The sequence below is a fragment of the Aythya ferina genome (genome assembly GCF_964211825.1).
Source record: "Aythya ferina genome assembly, chromosome: 15".
NCBI classification, from domain to species: domain Eukaryota; kingdom Metazoa; phylum Chordata; class Aves; order Anseriformes; family Anatidae; genus Aythya; species Aythya ferina.
Genome location: NC_140314.1, coordinates 3,199,110 through 3,218,602, shown reverse-complemented (window position 1 = coordinate 3,218,602; position 19,493 = coordinate 3,199,110). Strand labels below are relative to the sequence as shown.

At 54.0% G+C, this 19,493-nt stretch overlaps 2 protein-coding genes across 11 annotated transcripts in view; one reads left to right on the top strand and one right to left on the bottom strand.

Moving 5' to 3' along the window:
- MPRIP (myosin phosphatase Rho interacting protein) overlaps positions 1-9,746 on the top strand; it is a 66,943-nt gene extending 57,197 nt beyond the window's left edge. For 6 of the 10 annotated variants that reach the window (XM_084536219.1, XM_084536218.1, XM_084536216.1 and 3 more), the window contains 8 exons: positions 1,071-1,218; positions 1,795-1,912; positions 2,533-2,692; positions 3,090-3,209; positions 3,448-3,534; positions 4,276-4,438; positions 4,865-4,950; positions 8,557-9,746. In XM_084536219.1, the coding sequence (XP_084392345.1) occupies positions 1,071-1,218; positions 1,795-1,912; positions 2,533-2,692; positions 3,090-3,209; positions 3,448-3,534; positions 4,276-4,438; positions 4,865-4,950; positions 8,557-8,628 (954 nt within the window). In that variant the 3' untranslated portion in view covers positions 8,629-9,746. Of the gene's footprint in view, positions 1-1,070; positions 1,219-1,794; positions 1,913-2,532; positions 2,693-3,089; positions 3,210-3,447; positions 3,535-4,275; positions 4,439-4,864; positions 4,951-6,142; positions 7,511-8,556 lie in introns of those variants that run through there. The other 4 variants (XR_014698092.1, XM_084536213.1, XM_084536214.1 and 1 more) reach the window with 4 other exon arrangements.
- Positions 9,747-13,681: 3,935 nt separating this feature from the next.
- On the bottom strand, positions 13,682-19,454 carry PLD6 (phospholipase D family member 6). Its single transcript, XM_084536226.1, has 2 exons — positions 17,911-19,454; positions 13,682-17,794 (listed from the first exon to the last, which is right to left on the bottom strand). The coding sequence occupies exons 1-2, from the start codon at positions 18,320-18,322 to the stop codon at positions 17,553-17,555; spliced, it is 654 nt and encodes a 217-aa protein (XP_084392352.1). The 5' UTR covers positions 18,323-19,454; the 3' UTR covers positions 13,682-17,552.
- Positions 19,455-19,493: the final 39 nt, after the last annotated feature.

Here is a 19,493-nt window from a genome sequence, read left to right as displayed (position 1 = left end):
AGTCCTATCGAGGAGTATCCGTGGTTTTCCTCCAGTGTTAGAGGCATAAGGAAGGATCCTGCAAGCCAAGCCCAGGCAGGTTCTGGCACTGAGCTGCAAGTTTCAGAAAACAAGGCTGAGAAAAAAAAAATGCAAAATGCCTCCGGATTAAAACTTGAAGGGGAAAGAAAAAGCACCAGGGCTGAAAATAGGGGGAATGACAGAGGTTATGCAGAATTATACAACGAAGTGGTGATGCTGAAGAGTGTGTGTTAGTGTAGGTCAGTGGGTGTTGGACTTGTGTCACTGGGGGAGTGACTTTGTCCCCCTTAAATCACCCTTAGAGTCCCCGTGGCTCCCTAGGGGACAGTTCTCACCCCCCTTTGAAAACACAAATGTGAAGCAAGAATTGAATTGAGATAGGAAAGTCGCATAAAGAGGGAGAAAAGCCCGATGTGTGACTGCCTGCAGAGGGGCTGGCTCAGTGCAGCCTGTCCTGGGGCTTGCTGCTGTCTCCAAGGGGGATCGTGGGTCTGACACCTGCCCCGGGGAGCTCAGGTGGCCCCTGACCAGCAGCGTGGGTTTGTGCCCCCACCCTGCCATCACGGTTGCATTTTAGCCCCTGCAAAGGCACGAGCAGGATCTGTGCCAGGGGCAGAAAAACCCAGCTGGGACTCGAGATTTCACCGTTGTTGATTCCTGAATCCCTAGAGCCCTGTTCCCTATTTCCTGGCCTAAATTCAATCCTAGGAATTGAATTAGGAAATTATTTCCCGTGCAGCATTTGAAGCCATGCTCAACTGTGAATTAAGGTCCTGCTGTTGCACTCCCTGCTCAATCTGACCCCACACCTACCCTTATCCTTCCCTCTCCCTGGAGCTGCCAGGGGTCGAGCGGCTGCAGGACGAGCCCTGACCTCGTGGGGTCCATCCTCAGCCGGCTCCTGCCTGGCTGGGGAGGGAGAAAACCCTGGTGATGGAAGCTGGGTGCCCACCACCCGCTGGCGTGCAGCTCCCGAGGGGCTTCCCCCACCGCTGTGATTCCAGCCCCCGAGCTCCCGGGCCAACCCCTTCCCCTCGTCCCTCTTGCAGGCAACATGTGAAAGGGGCTTTGCAGCCATGGAGGAGACGCACCAGAAGAAGATCGAGGACCTGCAGCGGCAGCACCAGCGGGAGCTGGAGAAGCTGCGGGAGGAGAAGGACCGCCTGCTGGCAGAGGAGACGGCTGCCACCATCTCAGGTACACGGACACGCCGTAGGGCAGCTCCGTTTGGCACAGGGATGCTGTTTGCCCCAGGAGGGAGGAGCAGTGCCACGGGGATGAGGGCTGGATGGGGATCAGGAGACGGGGAAGAGCTGGGGGTGGATGTTTTGGATGGAGACACTTCTTCTCCAGGCTCAGCACGCTTCTCCCTGCCTGTACTGGACTCTGATCAGTTTTCCATTCAGTCTCAGAAAGGTGTCAGTCATCCCTGTGGTTGATTTATTGCTGATTCCACAAGGAACTCGTTCCTCAGTGCTGTGGGGAGTTTTAAAGCACTGGAGCCCAGGATCTCTGCATTAGGAGCCCTGCAGTTCAGGAAACAGCGTGGGAATTGGCCGGCTGTTTGGTCCTTATTATACAGCAGGATTTGCAGAAGCCCCTTTGCTGCACTGTGCCCAGGGCCACAGGCTGGGAAGCAGTGGGGTGGCTCACTGGGCTGACCTGGGGTCTTGTTCCTTTAAAAACCAAACCAAAAACAAAAAGAAAACCCTCTCCCAAAGCCTCCTTTGGGCAGAGCGGTGCCGGGTACTAATCCTGTGCCATCCCCTGCAGCCATCGAAGCCATGAAGAACGCACACCGGGAGGAGCTGGAGCGAGAGCTGGAGAAGTCGCAGCGCTCCCAGATCAGCAGCGTCAACGCCGACATCGAGGCCCTCCGGAGGCAATACCTGTAAGACCATCATCATCTGTCTGTCCTGTGTCTCGGGGGGAAATTAGGCATGTGGGAGACCCCTTCTGCCCCCTGTCCCAACCCACCTGCAGCCGTTGGCTCCTGGTTTGGGGATTCCAGCTCAATTCCCCCAATTTCAGCTGCTTTATGGTCACCAGAAGTGCAGACAATGCTGCTTTTCTTGCAGCTGTAACATGAGGAGAGCTGTGTCACCTCTGAGCAGGCAAGGTGAAAGAAAGCACTTGGCTTTTGGTGGCGAGGCTGTCCTCACGCAGGAGCTGAACAAAATAGCCAAGCAGCTTGAAACGTCCCCATTAGGTGTGCACGTCCTTCGGTCCTGAGTGCAAGCCTGGCAGATCTCTGCTGTGTTTTGGGAAACCCAAGGAAGGAAACCTGCCATTTAACCTGCCAGAGAAAGGCCTGTTGCCTCTTTCGGTGGCCAAGCACCAAAATGCTGGGAGAAGGAAGGGTTGGCTCGCTCTGGGCTCAACATTTTTCCAAAAGGGAGCACACGGCTCCTTGTCCGCCCTGGTCCTTAGATCCCTGCTGGCTTATCCTGGGCGGGTGGGAGGCACGGGAGGACGAGCTGGGGAGGTCACTGGCTGGTGTCTGTGTGCCAGGGAGGAGCTGCAGTCGGTGCAGCGGGAGCTGGAGGTGCTTTCGGAGCAGTATTCGCAGAAGTGCTTGGAGAACGCCCACCTGGCGCAGGCGCTGGAGGCTGAGAGGCAGGCCCTCCGCCAGTGCCAGCGGGAGAACCAGGAGCTCAACGCCCACAACCAGGTGAGGTCGTGTCTAAAGCCTGAAGTTTTTTTTGCTGAAATTGTTTTGTGGCATGGGAATAGGAGGTCTTCAGGAAATGTGGAGTCTTAGAACTTAGTAGCGTGGTTTAGTGGTGGACTTTCGTACTAGGTTAAGGGTTGGACTGAGCAATCTTAGAGGTCTTTTCCAACCTGAGTGATTTCTGTGTCCCTGCTGGGCATTGTCACAACTTTGCTGCCTCAAGCTGGTGTCCTCATCTCTCTTTTGAGTGAAAATGCAGGGTTTTTGGTAAAGATGCCCTCTTGCAGCTCCAGCAGGCCACAGAGGAGGCACCAAGCAGGGCTGGGAGGTGCTGCTGGCTCTGCGCTGAGCCCTGGCTGTGCTCCCCCATCCCATAACATCTCCCCCCATCTTCCAGGAGCTGAATAACCGCCTGGCTGCGGAGATCACGCGGTTGCGGACCTTGCTGACCGGGGAGGGTGGAGGAGAGGCTGCTGGCTCGCCTCTCACCCAGGGCAAGGACGCCTACGAGCTGGAGGTGAGCCCGGCTGCGGGGATGAGAGCCCGTGGGCCACCGGGAGCCCCTGTCCTTCCACACGGCTGGTACCATGCACTGGGGGCACAGTGGGACTGGGAGATCCTGGAATCCCAGTCCTCCTTTTTCCCTATTTTGGGCTTTGTGCCCTGGCTCGGTGGCCCCCAGGTGCAGCAGGGTGAGGGTCTGGGGGCTGTGTGGTGTCCGCAGGGGTGTGCTCACGCTGCTTCTGTCCCTCCAGGTCCTGCTGCGGGTCAAAGAGTCGGAAATCCAGTACCTGAAGCAGGAGATCAGCTCTCTCAAAGACGAGCTGCAGACAGCACTGAGGGTAATGCCGGCTGCAGGCTCGGTTCTGCGAACCTTCCCGAGGGCTGTGCTCAGCTCTTGCGTGTCTGTGCTTTAATTTCAGCTCGCTTATCCCCAGATTTGAAACGACATTTCATTTTTGCCCCTAACTTAACTGACTACCCCTTTTGGTGTTACCAGTAAAGCACCCCACTACTCTGTCAGCCCACAACTTACCCCTTCTCCCTTTTTGTGGGAAAACATCCCCGCGAGTGTTTTTTCCCCAATTCCTGTCACATCAGATATTTGAAATGGCAAAAATAGTCAGCGTTAGAGACCTGCCCAGCCTCCCAGCATTAGATCTGGCTCGTTCCAGACAGCCTCTTTGCCAAGGCCATTTCTGGGAATTCTGCTTTAATTCGGTGCCTTTGCTAAAGCCCACAAACAAGTCATCCTGTAACAAAGGGACCCACATGCGTGGGCAGCACCGTGTGCTCACTGCTGCACTCAGAGCTTTCTGCATATCTCCAGCCCTGCATTTGCTGCTTGACACGGCTTCAGGAGCGTGTAAAATGAGCCCCTTGCCCCGGCTGGCATTGCTGCCTGCTGCCCACGACTCCAAAGTGCAGAGCAGGGAGGAGAAAAAATACAGCTAGGTGTGCAGGGCGCTGCTCCAACACGCTGCTCATCTTCCGGCAGCTTGTGCCAAGCTGCTCGTCGGTGCGTTCCCCTCGGCTCCAGCTGTCTGTCTTACGCTCTTGGGTTCTTCTTGTTCCTTTGCCAGGATAAGAAATACGCCAGCGACAAGTACAAAGACATCTACACAGAGCTGAGCATTGTGAAGGCCAAGGCAGACTGTGATATCAGCAGGTTGAAAGAGCAGCTGAAAGCAGCCACAGAAGCTCAGGGAGAGAAATCCCCTGTGAACACCACTGTATCGGGATATGGTCAGTCCTCCTCCAGCTGCTCTAAGCAATTTTGGGGTTCCTGGTCTGGCACGTGCATCCTGGTGTAGGAGCACTTGGGAAGTAACGGGTCCAAGCGTAGGACTTTGCGTGGTGCTTTTTTGCCATTTCATGTTGCATCCCACCTCCGCCCCTTGCTGACAGTGTTGCCAGAGGTGGCAAGGAGCGGGCAGCCTGAGCTTACCTCCCGTGGCAGTTCCTCCTTCCAGCCCGAGGATGGGAAGCTCGTGGTTTTGAAAGGCTTCTGCCATTTGGCATCGTGAAAGCCTCGTGCTGCGCGTGGCGTGAGGGAGCCCCGGGGAGTCCCCTGTGCCCTGGCTCATCGGGAGGCAGAAAAAGCCCCTGGCCCTGCCCCTCACAGGAATCCACGGGCACGACGTTAATACTGGTCATTTTGCTTCTCTCCAGATATTATGAAATCAAAAAGCAACCCTGATTTCTTGAAGAAAGACAGATCCAGTGTTAGCCGGCAACTAAGGAATATCAGGTCAAAGGTGAGTTCCCATCTCCTTCAGACACCCAGTGTTACTCTCCAGAGGGGGTTGCAGATGGGAAGAAATTGGTAGGGGAAAAAAACTGAGAATTTCCTGGTCGTTAATGCTAGCCTGGAAGGCAACTGGGAGAAAACCAAGCTTTCAGATGGGAAATGGTTTGCTGTGTGGCCAGGCAGAGCACACTGCCAGGTGGTGCCTTGTGGGGCACTCGTGTTCCTGAACCTGCTGAGATGTAGGTGTGGAGCTGCTCCTCGCGTGAGCCAAGGAGGAATTTCACCCTGTTCGTTGGTCTTTCACAGAAGGATTCTCCCAGAATTTGCTCCCCGTTTTTAATAGAAATGTGGGCGATATCAAAGGGTGGAAATGCACACAGCATTACAGGTTTCCCAGTGTTCATCACTGCGAGATTTTTGGTTTTTATATGGAACAGCGACGCCTTGGCTCTGGACGTATTTAACACACACTTTCTTGTGTGTTAACACAGTGCAGATGGCCCTGCGTTTCTCTGGCCGTTCTGTACTTGCTCTTGGTCCCAGATCCCAATAATTCCGTGCCAAGTGCGTCTGCTCGGCCTGCTGACTGCCAGAATTGCATCATGCTACACGCTGGCTGTTGCTGTGGGACCACAGAGATAAAAAGGGCAAATAAAGCCGCTCACAGCCACCATTAAGCACAGGGCAGTTACAAAGGAGAATCAGCATGGGCAAAACTTGCTTTGCCTCTCCCTGCTGGGCAGTGGGTATCTCATGCTGCTGTTTGAAGTGGCTGGGACTTGGGGCAAAGCGAGAAGCCGGGCAGAAAAAGGCTTCTAGCTGGGGAAACAGTCACCAGATGAGCTCTGCAAGCAGCAGGTCATCAGCTCGGGGTGCCTGCACTGCACCGAGTCAATGCAGGGAGCAGCTCTGTGCATTTTGGGGTGCAGTCCAGGCTTGCAGCCTCGCTGTCCCAGCTCTGAGGGTTGGTTGCCCTTCGCCACTTCAACTCGGAGCTCTTATCTCGTGGTCCCCCACGTGTGCTGTCCGGAGGTCTCGTGGGGGAAGGAGGAGAGCAGGGGGCACGCTGCCTGCTTGCGCCGCTGCCGCGGGGAGGGGGCGGGCAGGGCTGCGCGAATGCCAATGCCTTTAGGATTTATGAGCTTCTTGTTTTTGTTTTGTTTTCTTTTTTTTCTTTATTTTGCTTTCTCCTTCAACAGTCCGTTATTGAGCAGGTCTCATGGGATAACTGAAATGAACCCGAGTCCAGGTTCCCTGCCACGTAGGTAAACAAACCGGCACCCACCAAACAGCGCAGCTGCCCGCTGGAGCGGCCCACTTGTGCATGCACTGCTCACACCTCCATGGCAAACGAGAGCCTTTCTTCTCTTAATGACTGACCGGTTTACACATGGTTAATGATTTTACTGGGGGAGGGGGAACAGGAGGGGAGAAGAGAGCTGACCTGAGAGCTATACGAGATGCAGCCTCTCTCTGCCCTTCCCCGGGGAACACGGCTTTCTCATCTTCCTACTCCTCCCACCCTCCCCGACACAGCTAACCATCGCGGAGAGGATTTGGACACGGTGGGGGCACATTTTCCTGTTTGCTGTGTTGGGAGCGCGGGACACGGAGTGTGCATGCTTGAGTGACTGTGCATGCCTCAGACTAAACCGCAGCAACTGCCAGGTCTTGGAGGAAAAAACACCTTCTTGTTAGCCAGATGGAGGAGTGGATCAGTGATGCCTCTACGTGCATTTCCCACCTAGGCCATGTAAAATAGTGCCCCCGGACTCAGCTGCAGAAAGAACGTCCTAGGCTGCCCCGAATTTCCCTTTGCCCGTAGTTGCTGCTTCGTTAGGTTGATCCGTGCCTTAGCAAAATGTTTTCCTTGCCCATTGACGACCTCCTCCTGCTCTCCAGGCTCCCTGGTGCCCACCCCGCTGCTCTGCGTCCCTTGGCACTACACCTCCATCCCACAGGCTGGCCTCAGGCTTCCGAGCTCATCCAGCAAAAGGGGGGAGCTGATGAGAAATGAGCATGATCCTAATGACACAGATGTTGAGTAACCGGAGCAATAGTTAATTTTACTGGCCCGTGGTAAAGGCTGAGGTTAGAGAATGGTGACGGGGGAGAGCTGAGAGCCTCAGGGGCTCTGAAGGAGGATCCCCATATCACAGACTTCACCCTACATTAGTCTCCCTTCATCAAACTCCCCTCATCAGCAACTCAAATGGGTCGTGAAAGTCCCTCAGGGGTGAATTTGCTGGAATTTGTACCATTAGGCAGCACAGCCTAATGGCTTCTGGTATCTGGTTCCATATAATTAGAAATCAAATGTACAAACTGGAACGCATGGGCTGCTGCTCATTTAAAGAGGCCCAAAGCTAACTTCCTTCAGGAAGGGCGTGCTCAGAGGCTGGGATCCCAAGAGGCTCCGCTGTCGGCTGAAAAGAAAGAATACATCATGTGTGAGCTTCAGTCCATCGCGGCGCTTTCATTTCCACGCCGCTCCCCCAGCGCCCTTCTGTGTTTTGTGAGGAGTGTTTAACATCAACAGCAACTGCGGGGAGCAGCACAGCCTCGTGGCGAGCTTGTACGCACCCAGCCCTTGATAAACATGAATTAAGCAGAACCTGGCCCAAAAGCCCAACCTGCTGCTGTGACCAGACAGCCCTCTGACACCGCAGTCAGGGAAATAAAAGCAAAAGGCAGCGGGGTTTCCTGTTAATAAAAGGCTTTGGTGTGCGGGTCTGTGCCTTTTGAAGCTGCCAGGCGTTGGTCTGTAACAGATCCCGTTCAGGCTGTGGGGTTGCAAGTGGCAAAGTGAGCTGTGAGGCCTGGGGATTTGTGTCTCCTTTGGCCCCAGGCTGGTGCTGTGGTCCCCGAAACTCATGCTGAGAGTGTAGGGCTGTAGGAGGGACGGGAGGCTGGCTTTAGCCCTGGGCTAATTTCAGATTTTGTGGGTTCGTAGGCCTCACACCACTCTTTTCCTGGGTCCCTGAGCACAGGTGACAGCAGATTTCACAGCTACGACTGCCGAGGGTTTGCTGGTTGATGGCTGCGTTGTGCCTTGTATCTGGGTGCTGAATCTGAACCGGGGCAGCCCTCAGGTCCTGCTAGCCCTGAAGCAAGCATTTAGCGTCTCACCCCGTGCAGTAGGCAGCTCCAGCTCGGGAGGGGAAGGCTGGGCTTGTCGCTGGCAGCAAAACACGAGTTTTCAGGGCTGTTTGAGCAAAAAGTGAGCACATTGACCGGCGCCCGACCCGTGCGGCAGCCCTGAAGGCAGGTTTATGGCTGCAGGTCCCAGCCGGGGCCCTGCCGACACCACCCGGCCGCCTCAGGCCCTCGGGGATCGTTGTCCGCGTGGAGCTAACCCCGCTTCCAGCACCGTGTGCCTCCCTCATCTGCTTCTGGTCCACCACCCGGCTAACCTGCGCTCTCACCCTCTCTCCAGGCGCCGTGCACCAGTAACCGCACCCCACGGCTGCGTCTTTCCTCCAGCATGCCCCACTAATCTCTCCGGGACGGCCACCCCCTGCCCTTTTTGCTGCTCACATCCCCTTCTCCCAGCACCTAGCTCCCCGCTGCCGCCCGCCCCGTCCCACGCTGTCTTGTCTTTTGTCTCTCCCAGAGCCTGAAGGAAGGCCTGACCGTGCAAGAACGCCTGAAGCTTTTTGAATCCAGGGACTTGAAGAAAGACTAGCTCTCCCCGCTCCGCTTCACCACGCGCGCACCTCCCGGCTTGAGGCAGCACAGCACCAGCACCGTTTGTCTCTCGTTGCTCACGACCGTCCTCGCTGTCGTTCGGCCCGATGCTTCCCGACGGCTCCGGGCACCGTGGCGGGTCCCCCCGCCGCCCCCTCGCCTCCGCAGCTCCCTTCCCCGCTTGTGAGACGCTTCTGAGACTCTTGAGAGGGAGAGGAAGGGATTGGGGTGTGGTTGTTTTTCTTTTTTTTTTTTTTTTCTTTTTTTTTTGTGTGTTTTTTTTTTTTTTTGTGTTTTTTTTTTTTTTTTCCCTCTTCAGCGCTTTGTAGGAGAATCCTTCCTTTACTGTAAACCATTACACTAAGTGTCAGTATTAAGGCTCAGTAGCCTGTGAATAAGCTAGCTCCGTCGTACCAACGTCTTGGTATGCGCGCAGGGCAGGGTGGCACGGGCCAGCCCGCGCTCTTACTGCTGTCAAGAGACCCAGTGCTCAGAGCACACCGGGAGCCTAATCAGCCCTTGATCTCGACTGCATCACTTGCACCTACAAGGGGAGGGGGGAGAAAAGCCTGTGGGACTCCGCCGGGGGTGCGCGAGCGGCCTGCAGGAGCCACGCTGACGCCAGGCCGGGAGAGGATGGAGAAGCGACTCCTGCCCCCGGCCGTGCCGTGATGGTGGCGATGCCCGAGCCCGGCGAGCTGCGGTGCCTCGGCGGGTGGTTTTGGGTAGGGAGCTGCTCACGGGCACCGTGACGGCGGCCCCTTGGCCTCCGGCCCCCCCTCGCCGGCGGTGGGAGGGAGGCGTTGCTGGGGCTGCGCCGCGAGATCACTTTGTTGCCTCCCCTCGATCCAGCCCAGCACTCTCTGTTTTTTTTTGCTGTTACTCCCTCTCGTTGAGTCCCGTGTATCCTAGGGTCTGTGCGCATGTGAAACTCCCTTTTCCAAGTCAAAGGAAAGTAGAGTAGAGAGTAGAGCCAATATTGACTGAAAAATGCACAGTGCTCGATGCATATAATGCTCCTTTTTTATCGGCTTCTTGAATTCAACTCTTCTTGTCAGCAGGGCAGCTCCTATTTTAATTCCTTAATCTTTTCCTGAAATAAAAATCTCAAAACCAGTATGTGCTTCAGACCTTCTCAGTCACAACAGCTTTTGTGTTTAGAGCAGACACTTTAGCACCACGAGGCCAATAAGTGGGTGCTCGCTGAGCGGAGAGAGCCGGTAGCGCTAGAGGCCGCACGCAGCCAGCCCGCATCACGGTGGCTTCGTGCTGGGTGAGGAGAGATCTCGGCGTGCTTACAGCTGTAGACTCATTTAGGATGGAAAAGACTTCTGAGATACCCATGGAGATCCCTGGTCCTGCCACCCAGCCAGGAGCAGGGCTGAAGCATCGCTCCGTCGCTTCCCAGTGACGGGGCCACCAAGCGACCCGCATCACGTCGTCTTTCAGAGATTTTGGAGGTGGAACCGAGCTTTCTGTTGACTTCTGTGTGCTTCACCCTGGGTGAAGCAGGCAGATCTGTGCTTTTATGGCTAGTTCAGGTCCCTATGGGCACGGTGCTCCGGCCAGCTGGGAGGTCTGAGTGTGAGGAGAAAGCTCTCGCTGCCGGCAGTGGGTGCGCTGCGGATCCCAGCGGTGCCACTGGTGCGGGGCAGAGGCAGGGCTGGACAAGGATGCTCTGCTGCTGTGATGCTCTTTAACTCCATGCCTGGGTGCGTGTGGAAGTCCTGGAGACAGGAGCAGGGCAGGAGGGACCCTCAACAGTTCAATATGAAGGCTCTTCCATCTTCAGGCCCTCTCTGATGTTCTGGTGTGCAGCCACTCGCCCTAACCTGAGCTCCTTGTAGTGTTCTCCATCACCTGAGCGTCGGAGGAACCTTGGCAGCCTCGTGTCAGGGCAGTTCCTTGTCCTTCCAGGCCAGGAGCTGACCCATGCTGGACGTACCTGAACCTCCTCTCTGGTCACCATCCATCAGCTGCTCCCAGGCATCTCAACGCTTCTCTTTTGCTCTCACCCATCAGCCTGACGGAGTCCTCCCGGCCCACCGTCGAGGAGCATGGCCAAGGCACCCAAAACCACTCATCATCAGCGTCTCAGCACGATGGGAACCCAAGTGATGGAGCCCTGGTGTGGAAGTGGTCACCGTAGTGCTGTCCTGGGCGCACCACGCTGAGCTAGCCCATGGCCACTTAGAGCACGGACTCTTGTTGGTAAAACCACGTGTTGGTAACACGTAACAGTGGCTTTATATAGACATGGCACGGGGTTATCCTGCTTCCCTTCCAGCTGAGGTGACCAGTGCAGCTCTCCACAGCTGCACCCTTCCCAAATTCATCTTTCTCCTGTTGAAGGGTGCGTCCGCTGGGCTTCAAAGTCCACATCTGGAAGAGCGGCTTTGTCATCAGTCGTGCCTGTGAGGTTTTTTTTTTCTCTCTCACTGCCCACATCTTGCAGTTGACTGCAGGGAGAGGTCTGATTCCCCAGCACAACCCCACGGTGCCCACAGCAGCTGGGAGCCTGGCACCTCAAGGGGCAGCCACCACCAGTTCTGAGCACTCTTCGAGCTAAACCAGGGACACTGCCACCTGCCTTGCAGGACCAGCAGAGATGTCAGTGCTGTGGCCCAGGTTCATCTGAAATCAGGCTGTGTCTTGGTGGGAAGGTGACTACGCACTGCCTACAGCTCATACGCCTTCCTGCCCATGTCAGGAGATGGCTGCCTGGCCGAGGTGCCTCTCCGGCTCCTTTCCAATGTCATTTGTCCAGCTCTCAGCAGAGACAACCTTTGGATTTCATCTCTGGCTGCCCCAAGTTTGGTCGGGTTGTGCTTTGCTCTCAGGTTGCTTTCGTGCCCTGCGATCTCCTGGGACGAGGAGCTAGGATGGTGCACGGCCTCGTCTCTGTCACTGCTCTTCCTTTCCAAGTCTCTGCTGGATGCAGGACGATGCACGCCTCCTCCTCCTCCTCCTCTTCTCTCAAGAAGTGTGGTGGGACTTTGTCCTTCTCAGCCAACCGAGCAGAACGTGCTGGTCTCCATCCCACCACGTGGACTCTGACCGTTCTTGTGTGCCCTAGGAAAATCTTACTTTGCTGGCTTCAGTATTTTAACCGTGAGGACTAGAAGTTATGGACCTTGCTATCCAGCTGCATTTGCCTGTTGGTGGTGTGGAGGACGCAGGATGGACCCTTTCCAACACCACTTCATGCCACTGAGCACCTTGAGACTCCCCAAAGAGGGTCACTTTCTTCTGTGCACCTGATCACACCCAAAAACCCTCTCCTGCAGCTTAGCATCCTGCCTGGGGCTAGGTATTGAGCTGAGGAAGAGCATTTCCTTGCTTCGCTGCTTCGATCCCTATTTCTCAACGTAGAGAATGGTTTGGAAATGTGGCAATGTGACCCAGAGCGTGGCCAGGCAGGAGGGATGGTGGTCAGTGTGGAGAAGCTGATGGCAAGTGGGGACCATTCCTGGCTTTTGGCTCAGCATGTGGAAATGCATTAATACGATTTGGAAAAAAAACAGGCAAAGTAGGGCAAAAAGGTGCTGCAAGGTGGAAGCACTTGGGCAGAGGGCTGCGGGAAGGCAGAACGTGATGCGGTGGCCGTGCAAGCTGAATTGCTCTGTGTAGAGACGCTAAGAGGCGTTCTTCCTTTTTATACACACATAAAAACATTTGGAGTAACCCAACAGTGTTGGGTGGCAGGAGGACAGCAGTGGGAGCGCCGTGTGACGGAGGGAAGGGAGGCACCAGCCTCTGACAACTCTTTTTGTGCTTATAGCAATGCCTAACAAGCCAAATCAATTAGTTTTATTGCTTAACTTTGTGGCTTTAAAATATCTATCCCTAAGCAAAGGGCTCTTTTATGAACGTACTGGTGGTGGGCTTCGGTGCTGTACCTTTTGGGAGCAGCCGTCTCCCACTGGGGAGTTAAAAAAATAAATAAATACAAAATAAAGGAGAATGCTGCGAGGGCTGGCGGGTCAGAGGCTGAGAAGTGGCCTCGTGGTGTCCTCGGGATCCACTTCACCCTCCGGGACAGCACTTCAGGGGATGGGAACGCTGTGTACAAGTGCTTGTGGTGGGAGCTGAGCTCTGGAGGTCACGGAGAAGAGGAAGAGGAAGGGGAGGAGGAGGAGGAAGAATGCATGCAGACAGGGGTTCTGACCGGCTGCTGCAGGCTGTGCTCCAGGTTTCGGTCTTTATTTGCTATGTGGCAACTACCAAAGCACCTCCCCGAAGCAGGGGGCAGTTCGTTACCTGCCTTCCCATTAACAAGAGAGGACCAGAGGCACCAACAACAGCCAAAAACGGGGTTATTTCTGCAGAGCGCAGTGCTTTACTGAAAAGAAACAAAAAAAATAATCACGAAAGATTGTTTTGCTGGTAGTGACGTTCCTTAGTTAGCCTATTTCTTCCTGCTCCGGGCTTCATCCATCCTCCAAAGTAAATCAGTGGCCATGTAAATGAGAACAGGGAGCGGTGGGCGCGCTCCCTGCTTGTGCCCGCAGTGCCACGCGTGCCGTGCAAGCTGCTGCTGCCTGCTGCACAACGCTACGCTGCTCAGAGCACCAAGCATGAGGGCTAGGAAAAGTCAAGCTCAGCAAAGCTGCAGGGCTAGGCAGCTTGTAACTGGCTACCCAGCCTTTTTCTTTTCCTTTTTTTTTTGTGAAAAAAATTCCCACCCTTTGCACCGTCTTCCCCCAAAACCGTCTTTTTCTATGTGACCTCCCCTTTGCCCACCTATAAAACAAGCAAACGGTGTTCCTTCAAAACTAGACTAGCGCGTGGCTTTGCAAACCAGAAAAAAAAGTCTGTTTGCTTTTGGTAACAGAGGGTGACAGGAATGCGTTCAGGTGTCCCCTCCTGCCTGTAACACCGCGTCACGTTTGCACCAGCTCTGTGCTCGCCTGGACTGCCACCAGACTGCTGCATTTTTTCGTGGTTCAGATGCAGGACGTAGGTTGTTGTGAACACTTAAGCACATGCACGCTCGGCGTAGCTTGCCTTTCCTCTGCAACCTTTTCAATTTTTTTTTTTTTTTTAAAAAAAAAAAAAAAAAAGCTTTGTTATTCTCTTTTAAACAGAAGTAATTTAAAACCTGTATAGTATTCCAGGCACGCCATGTAAATATTTATTACTCAGAAATTAGTGGAGGGTTCTCTTTTTGTGACTACGTCGTGGTTTTGGTTTTTAACTCTTGTTCTAACACCGCCGTCCCGCCGGGGGGGCTGGAAGAGGCGCGTTGGGTGCGATGTGCCCACCCCACCCTGCCTGCCCGGAGAGACTGTTTGCTTTTGATGACTGTTATAAATATCTTTTCCAACGTTTCCTGCTGACCTGTACCTTTAGTTTTGACGATACGTGTCCAAAGATTGTGTACAGCCTGTTTGAGACCTGTAACCTTCCTGCGCTATAAACTTTTTTTTTTCCATTCAGACAACTCGGTGAGCTTGTATTTGATGGTGGCACCAACACCGTGCGTGTGCCAGCGGCCAGCTGGAGGAGCAGTGAGTGCCGTGCGGTGCAGCCCGAGGACTTTGCATTAAGGCACTGGTGCTGTTTTTGGGTGCTCGGTGAGGTGCCGTGGGGTGGACAGACCCCCACCTACCCCTGTGCAGACACACAGCCTGCAACGGGCTGGAAGCGCACGCTATCTTGCAGCAATTTTAAGCCAAACGCTTAAACTCTGAATGCGCTTTTAAGTCAAATTGAGTTCCCACGGAGCACAAACCCTTTCTGACCTAGGGATGCAGAAGTGCAGTGGCAGAACGGGGACCGGGCAGGGTGGGGTGGCTGGCCCCACTGCAGCCTGCACTTTGAGACTACTGAAAGGAACCCAGGGTGTGGGAGCAGCTCGCAGGAACCAGATAAGCCAGTCAAGTTGGTAGCGACCTGAGCTAAGCCAGCTGGCCATGAACTGGTGAATAATTAGTGCAATTACCAACAATTATTTTCTCATTCTTCCTGCTTTCTTCGCACGCTGATTGTGTGCAGGATGTGAGGAGAACACTAAGGCTTTGTTCTAAACCAGAGAGAGCAAAGTATGTCGTAAATACTAAAGGTGATGGGAGGTAGGCGATAGATAAGAGCGCTTGGTCTTTGACCCACGTGCACCTCCTGGGACCTGGCGTTCTGGATGTCTCCAGATTTTAAGGAATCGTTTATTCGGAGGGATAAAGTTTTTAGGGAGAGAGAAGGGGACGCTGCAAGTCTTTGGGTGGTAACAGAAGTGGCAGTGGCCGTTCGCGGTCAGTACTAGCGGTCGGTCCTTCCACTGACCTGATCAGAAGTGAAGGCTGCCCTCAGCTGTGCTCCAGCACACCTTCAGCCCCCGAACCGCAGCCCGAGGGGACGCCTGGGTTAACACACGCACACACCACGCTCCACTGCTTGCACTTGGAGTCCTCTGCCCTCCTCCTGGAAATGGCAAAAAGGGCTCGTGGCCCCAAAAGCAGGAGCTGAGCACACAGTACATTTTCCAGGTGCAGCAGCCAGCTCGCCGCCTCCAACCTGCGTTTGGCTGAGCAGCAGCGACCCTGGCGCTTGCAAGAAGCCCCCGTGCAGTTGGGGATGCTGCAGCCACAGTGCTGCTGGAAAACCCCGTGGCTCAAGGCCAGCAATGGTCACAGCAGGAGGCAGGGAAGCACGGCTGTGCTGAAGCCCCGTCCGCCTGCAGGTCTGAAGGGCCTCTCTCCAGGGGCGTTTCTTGCATGAGATCCATCCAGGAAACGAGACGTCGCACGCGATTAATTCCCCTCTGCTACAGGGGGGTGGATGTGTGCTTGAGGCTCCTGCTTCTCGGTGTGCGTGAGTCCCCCTCTGCTTCTCTCCTCTCTTCCACTCCAGTTTATTTCATTGCTTTTTTTTTTTAAGAGCCACTGCTCCTGGTAACTGTTCACTGTAATAGAAACGTCACTTTTTTTTTGTCACTGTATTTATTCCTTACAAAATCTCGTGTGTCGTGCTAGGTTCCCATGGATGTAGCTGATCATTTTAATTTTGTAAATATAACTACCTAACTTTACATAAACTATATCGTAATAAACTATTTTTGCACCACCCTTCGCATGCTGTGTCGTGAGGTGTTTGTTTCAGCAGGGACACTGCTACAGAAAGAAAGAAGCAGAGGACAGAGCTTGAGCACACTTCGCTTTTATAGTCATACTTCACAAACAAAATGCAACAGGTATCATTTGAATAACAATAAGATGTTTAAACTAGCATAAATATAACGCTGTTTAACTGGATTTACTACAGAATTAACTTTTTCAGCTTCTTCCTAGCTGCTACACCAGAGATAATACGCACACGTGGATTTTTCCCCAGAACTATGCCTACTTTCTCAAACAGAACAGGGCAAATCTGCAATTTGTAGATGTTATTCCACATACCCTAAGTAACACATAAGGATCTTCTGGCATTTTCAATTATTTGAATTTTTAAATTAACCCACAAGAACTGGAGTACAAAAAAAAAAAAAAAAAAAAAGATGTTGACCTTGTGAGAGAATGGTGTATTTAGCACTGACAGTCCCAGCAATACTGTATCCAGCACTACTGATTACAGAAGGTTAAGACCCTTTTTCATTTTGAGAGATTCTGAATCACTTTATATTTGGTATAAAGTAGTTCTTACACAGACAGTTGAATACTCACAGTTTGGAAATTTATCCCAAGTCTCCATCCACCTTTGTTTCCCCTTAAATTCTAGGGAGGGAGATTCTTCAGCCTCAAGCTGGGACAGTACGTTTAGACTGGCAGGATTTGCAGGGAGCAGTTTAACCTCTTACTAGACCAGCTAATACACTCAGATTAAAACAGAGATGTTTCAGATTTGGATGATCAAACACAGACATTTTATTCCCACCACTTTCAATGGTCTAACAAAAAAAAAAAAACCCTCTCTCTATAAATTATCTCTACAATTTGGCCGCCTCATCCCCAGCAGACATCTGATGTTCTGCTCCCTCTGCTGGCAAGGGCGCAGAGCATCCTCCCCAGCCTGCCCTTAGCTCATTTCAGGGGCAGTGACAGCAAAGCAGCACTCTGACCTGGCCCTGCTGTCCCCAGGGCTCACCTTGCCTTCCTCTTGCTGCTCCCTCCTCATCCTCTGCCCTGCTGCTGCCAACACCGGTGGCCACGGTCACCAAGCCAGACCAGGACACCGTGTCCTGCCACCTGCATGGACGGGGCTTCCCTCTGCCTCCCCTCTCTGAAGTCGGTGACCCACCTGCAGCTGTGTTTGCTTTTAGGACAGGACCGACTGCTCCCACAGAGCAGTTTCTCTCCGTTTGTGCCGGAGGCTCCTTGCTTGCTGGAAGATGAGCTGGCCTTGGGATCTGCTCTCACACATTTGCACTCTACTAATCTTAAACCAGAGCAAACACATACACAGTCAAAACTATTTCCCAGATTCCCTTTCACAAACTTTCAACAATTAATGCCAACAAAAGAAATGCAACTGAGGTGCTCACTCTCTCTGTACAAGCCCCAGCTTTGCTACAGCCCTCTGGACCCTTCCTCCAGTTACCAACACAAGGGAGCTGTTGGGGTAAAGCTGGTAAAACTCCATCCTGCAGCGTGACGAGTTGAAAAACACCCATCTCACCTCTTAGGTCCCCAGTATGGTACAAACGCCATCTCACCTGCCCCAGGGCACAGCATAGAGTCTGTTAGAAACTTTAAGCTCCGTGGACTGAGCCCGGTTGCAGCTCTCCTCACAGAACAACTCACCATCAGCCGGGTCTCTCCTGCTAACGTAGCACACAAGGGACCTGTGGCACTTTAGGGTAGAGAGCACTTCACTTCTGGAGGAGCCTAACTAAATTACAACCAGATGGGGAATACAATGATGCCTATCCACAATAACCCCCTGAATGCCATCTGCTCAATACTCCTCCAGCTCAGGGAAGCGGCTCAATCATTTATTTTCTTTGGAAAAAAACATGTACTTGAGGGGATCGTAGAATTCCCAAATCCTTTCGAACTCCTCCAGGAAAGGCTGCACGTACTCGGCGTCCTCCATGATCAGGATGTTCTCCCGGTTGTTCTGGATCGCCTCCGTGGTCCAGTTGAGGGAGCCCGTGATGAGCATCTTCCTGTCCACGATGGCGAACTTGTGGTGCATGTAGCCGCTCTCCTGGTCATGCCGCACCTGGATCCCTACAAAAACACAACAAGGAACGGCTGACGGCCACCGACGCTCCCTCAGCGGGGCCGCCAGGGCGGCTCTGAGCACACGGCGGGGCCGTGCGAGGCCTCGATGCCCCGCGCCTCACCGGCGTGCCGGAGGAGGCCAATCTGCGAGCCCTTCAGCGCCATGTACTGCGCGTCCGTCACCACGCGCACCCGCACGCCGCGGCGGTGCAGGAGGCGGACGGCACGGCCGAGCTGAGGGCTGGAGAAGGCGAAAAGGCAGAGCTCGAGGGAGCGGCGGGCGGACAGGAGGTGCCGCAGCAGGCGGCTGAAGGCGCAGTCGCCGCGAGGCAGCGGGCAGGGGCAGGGGACCGGCGCATCGTCGGGGCTCGCCGCCTCGGCCAGCAGCGCCTCGGTGCAGCTGGGTTTGCAGGGGAAGAAGAGCACCTCGCGCACCGGCCGCCGCCTCCAGGCCACCAGCACCTCCAGGGCCAGGCCCAGCGCCGCCAGGGCCGCCAGCACCAGGGCTGGTTGCCGTGCCCCCGCCGCCCACATCGCTCCCTCGGTGCTTGCTCAGCTCTGGGGGTGGTGTGGGCCCTGCTGGACGCCCCCAGAAGCAGCCCCAAGCAGCCTGGTGTCCTTGTCTGGTGCCCTTGAAACTAAGCTCCCCCTCAGGCCACACAGCTGAGGCCCAACCCAAGCTCCAGCTGTCTGCACCGATTTTTTTTCCCCCCCCCTTTCCTCTTAGGCTGCTGTGAGGTGGTTGAGGGGAATCGAAGCACAAACAGCACAAAAAGGCTTCAGGTGTCAGTGTGGCCTTTGTCACTTCATTGTTCCTGGGCAAGGGAAGTGTGCTAGGACCAGGAGAGGTCCTGCTTCTGAGGGTTTGCCTTCAGGGGGTGGTGCTCGGAGGGGAGGAGGGTGCTGAGAGGTGGCCTTCTCGCCGATTAAGTTCACAAAGAGCGCTGTGCACGTTCCAGTTCCCACTGACAGCGAGATGAGTGCCCGTGGCCTAAGCCGTGAGCTGCAGGAACTTGCCCAGGCACTCAGCTGGGTAATCCCTGCACAGATCTGTCGTGGCAGGCACGCACCTCTGCTCCTATGCAAAGCAGGAGCCTGGGGTTCACAGGCTCCACCGACTGCCCCCTTCCTTCCTGGGGATGTTTTATGAGTGTGAAGTCAGTGGGTTCCAGACCCTGGCTCACACACAGTACATTATTCAGAGAGGCTATGGTCGTGTCTGTGATACTGCCCCGTTTCACAGCAGCAGAACAATGGATGTCACCTACCACTCGCACTGTACTCACCTGAAAGTAAAGCATAAAACCTCAAGCTCGACCTTATTATCACCCTTTTGCCATTTCAGAAACAGCCACGCTTCTGTTTAGGAACTTCGATCAGGTGTTAATGCATGATCGCTAGAATAAGCTATTTTTTAAGGAACAGAAGCAGTTCGGCAGCTAGGAAGGCCTAAATGCCAAATAATGTCTCACCTGTTACAGTATGTAACTCTGATTTGTAGCTGCATAGTTTTAACTTGGAAAAATAAAAAATACTGGATCACATACAAGGTAGCCTCAAGAGCAAGCATCAACCTAGTACTTGAAATTCCAACCTTTTGTAATTACTTCTGTCAGTTTTATTTCCTTATTTGTGATTTTTTTATCTTTATTTTTCCCTCAAGGACTAGATCCAGCACATAAGCAGCAAGATGTATAATTCAGAG

Coding starts and splice junctions, on each gene's coding strand:
- PLD6 (XM_084536226.1), bottom strand. CDS start 18,322: ATGTGGGCGGCGGGGGCACGGCAACCAGCCCTGGTGCTGGCGGCCCTG. Junction 17,795..17,910: donor TGGCCTCCTCCGGCACGCCG/GTGAGGCGCGGG, acceptor GTGTTTTTGTAG/GGATCCAGGTGCGGCATGAC.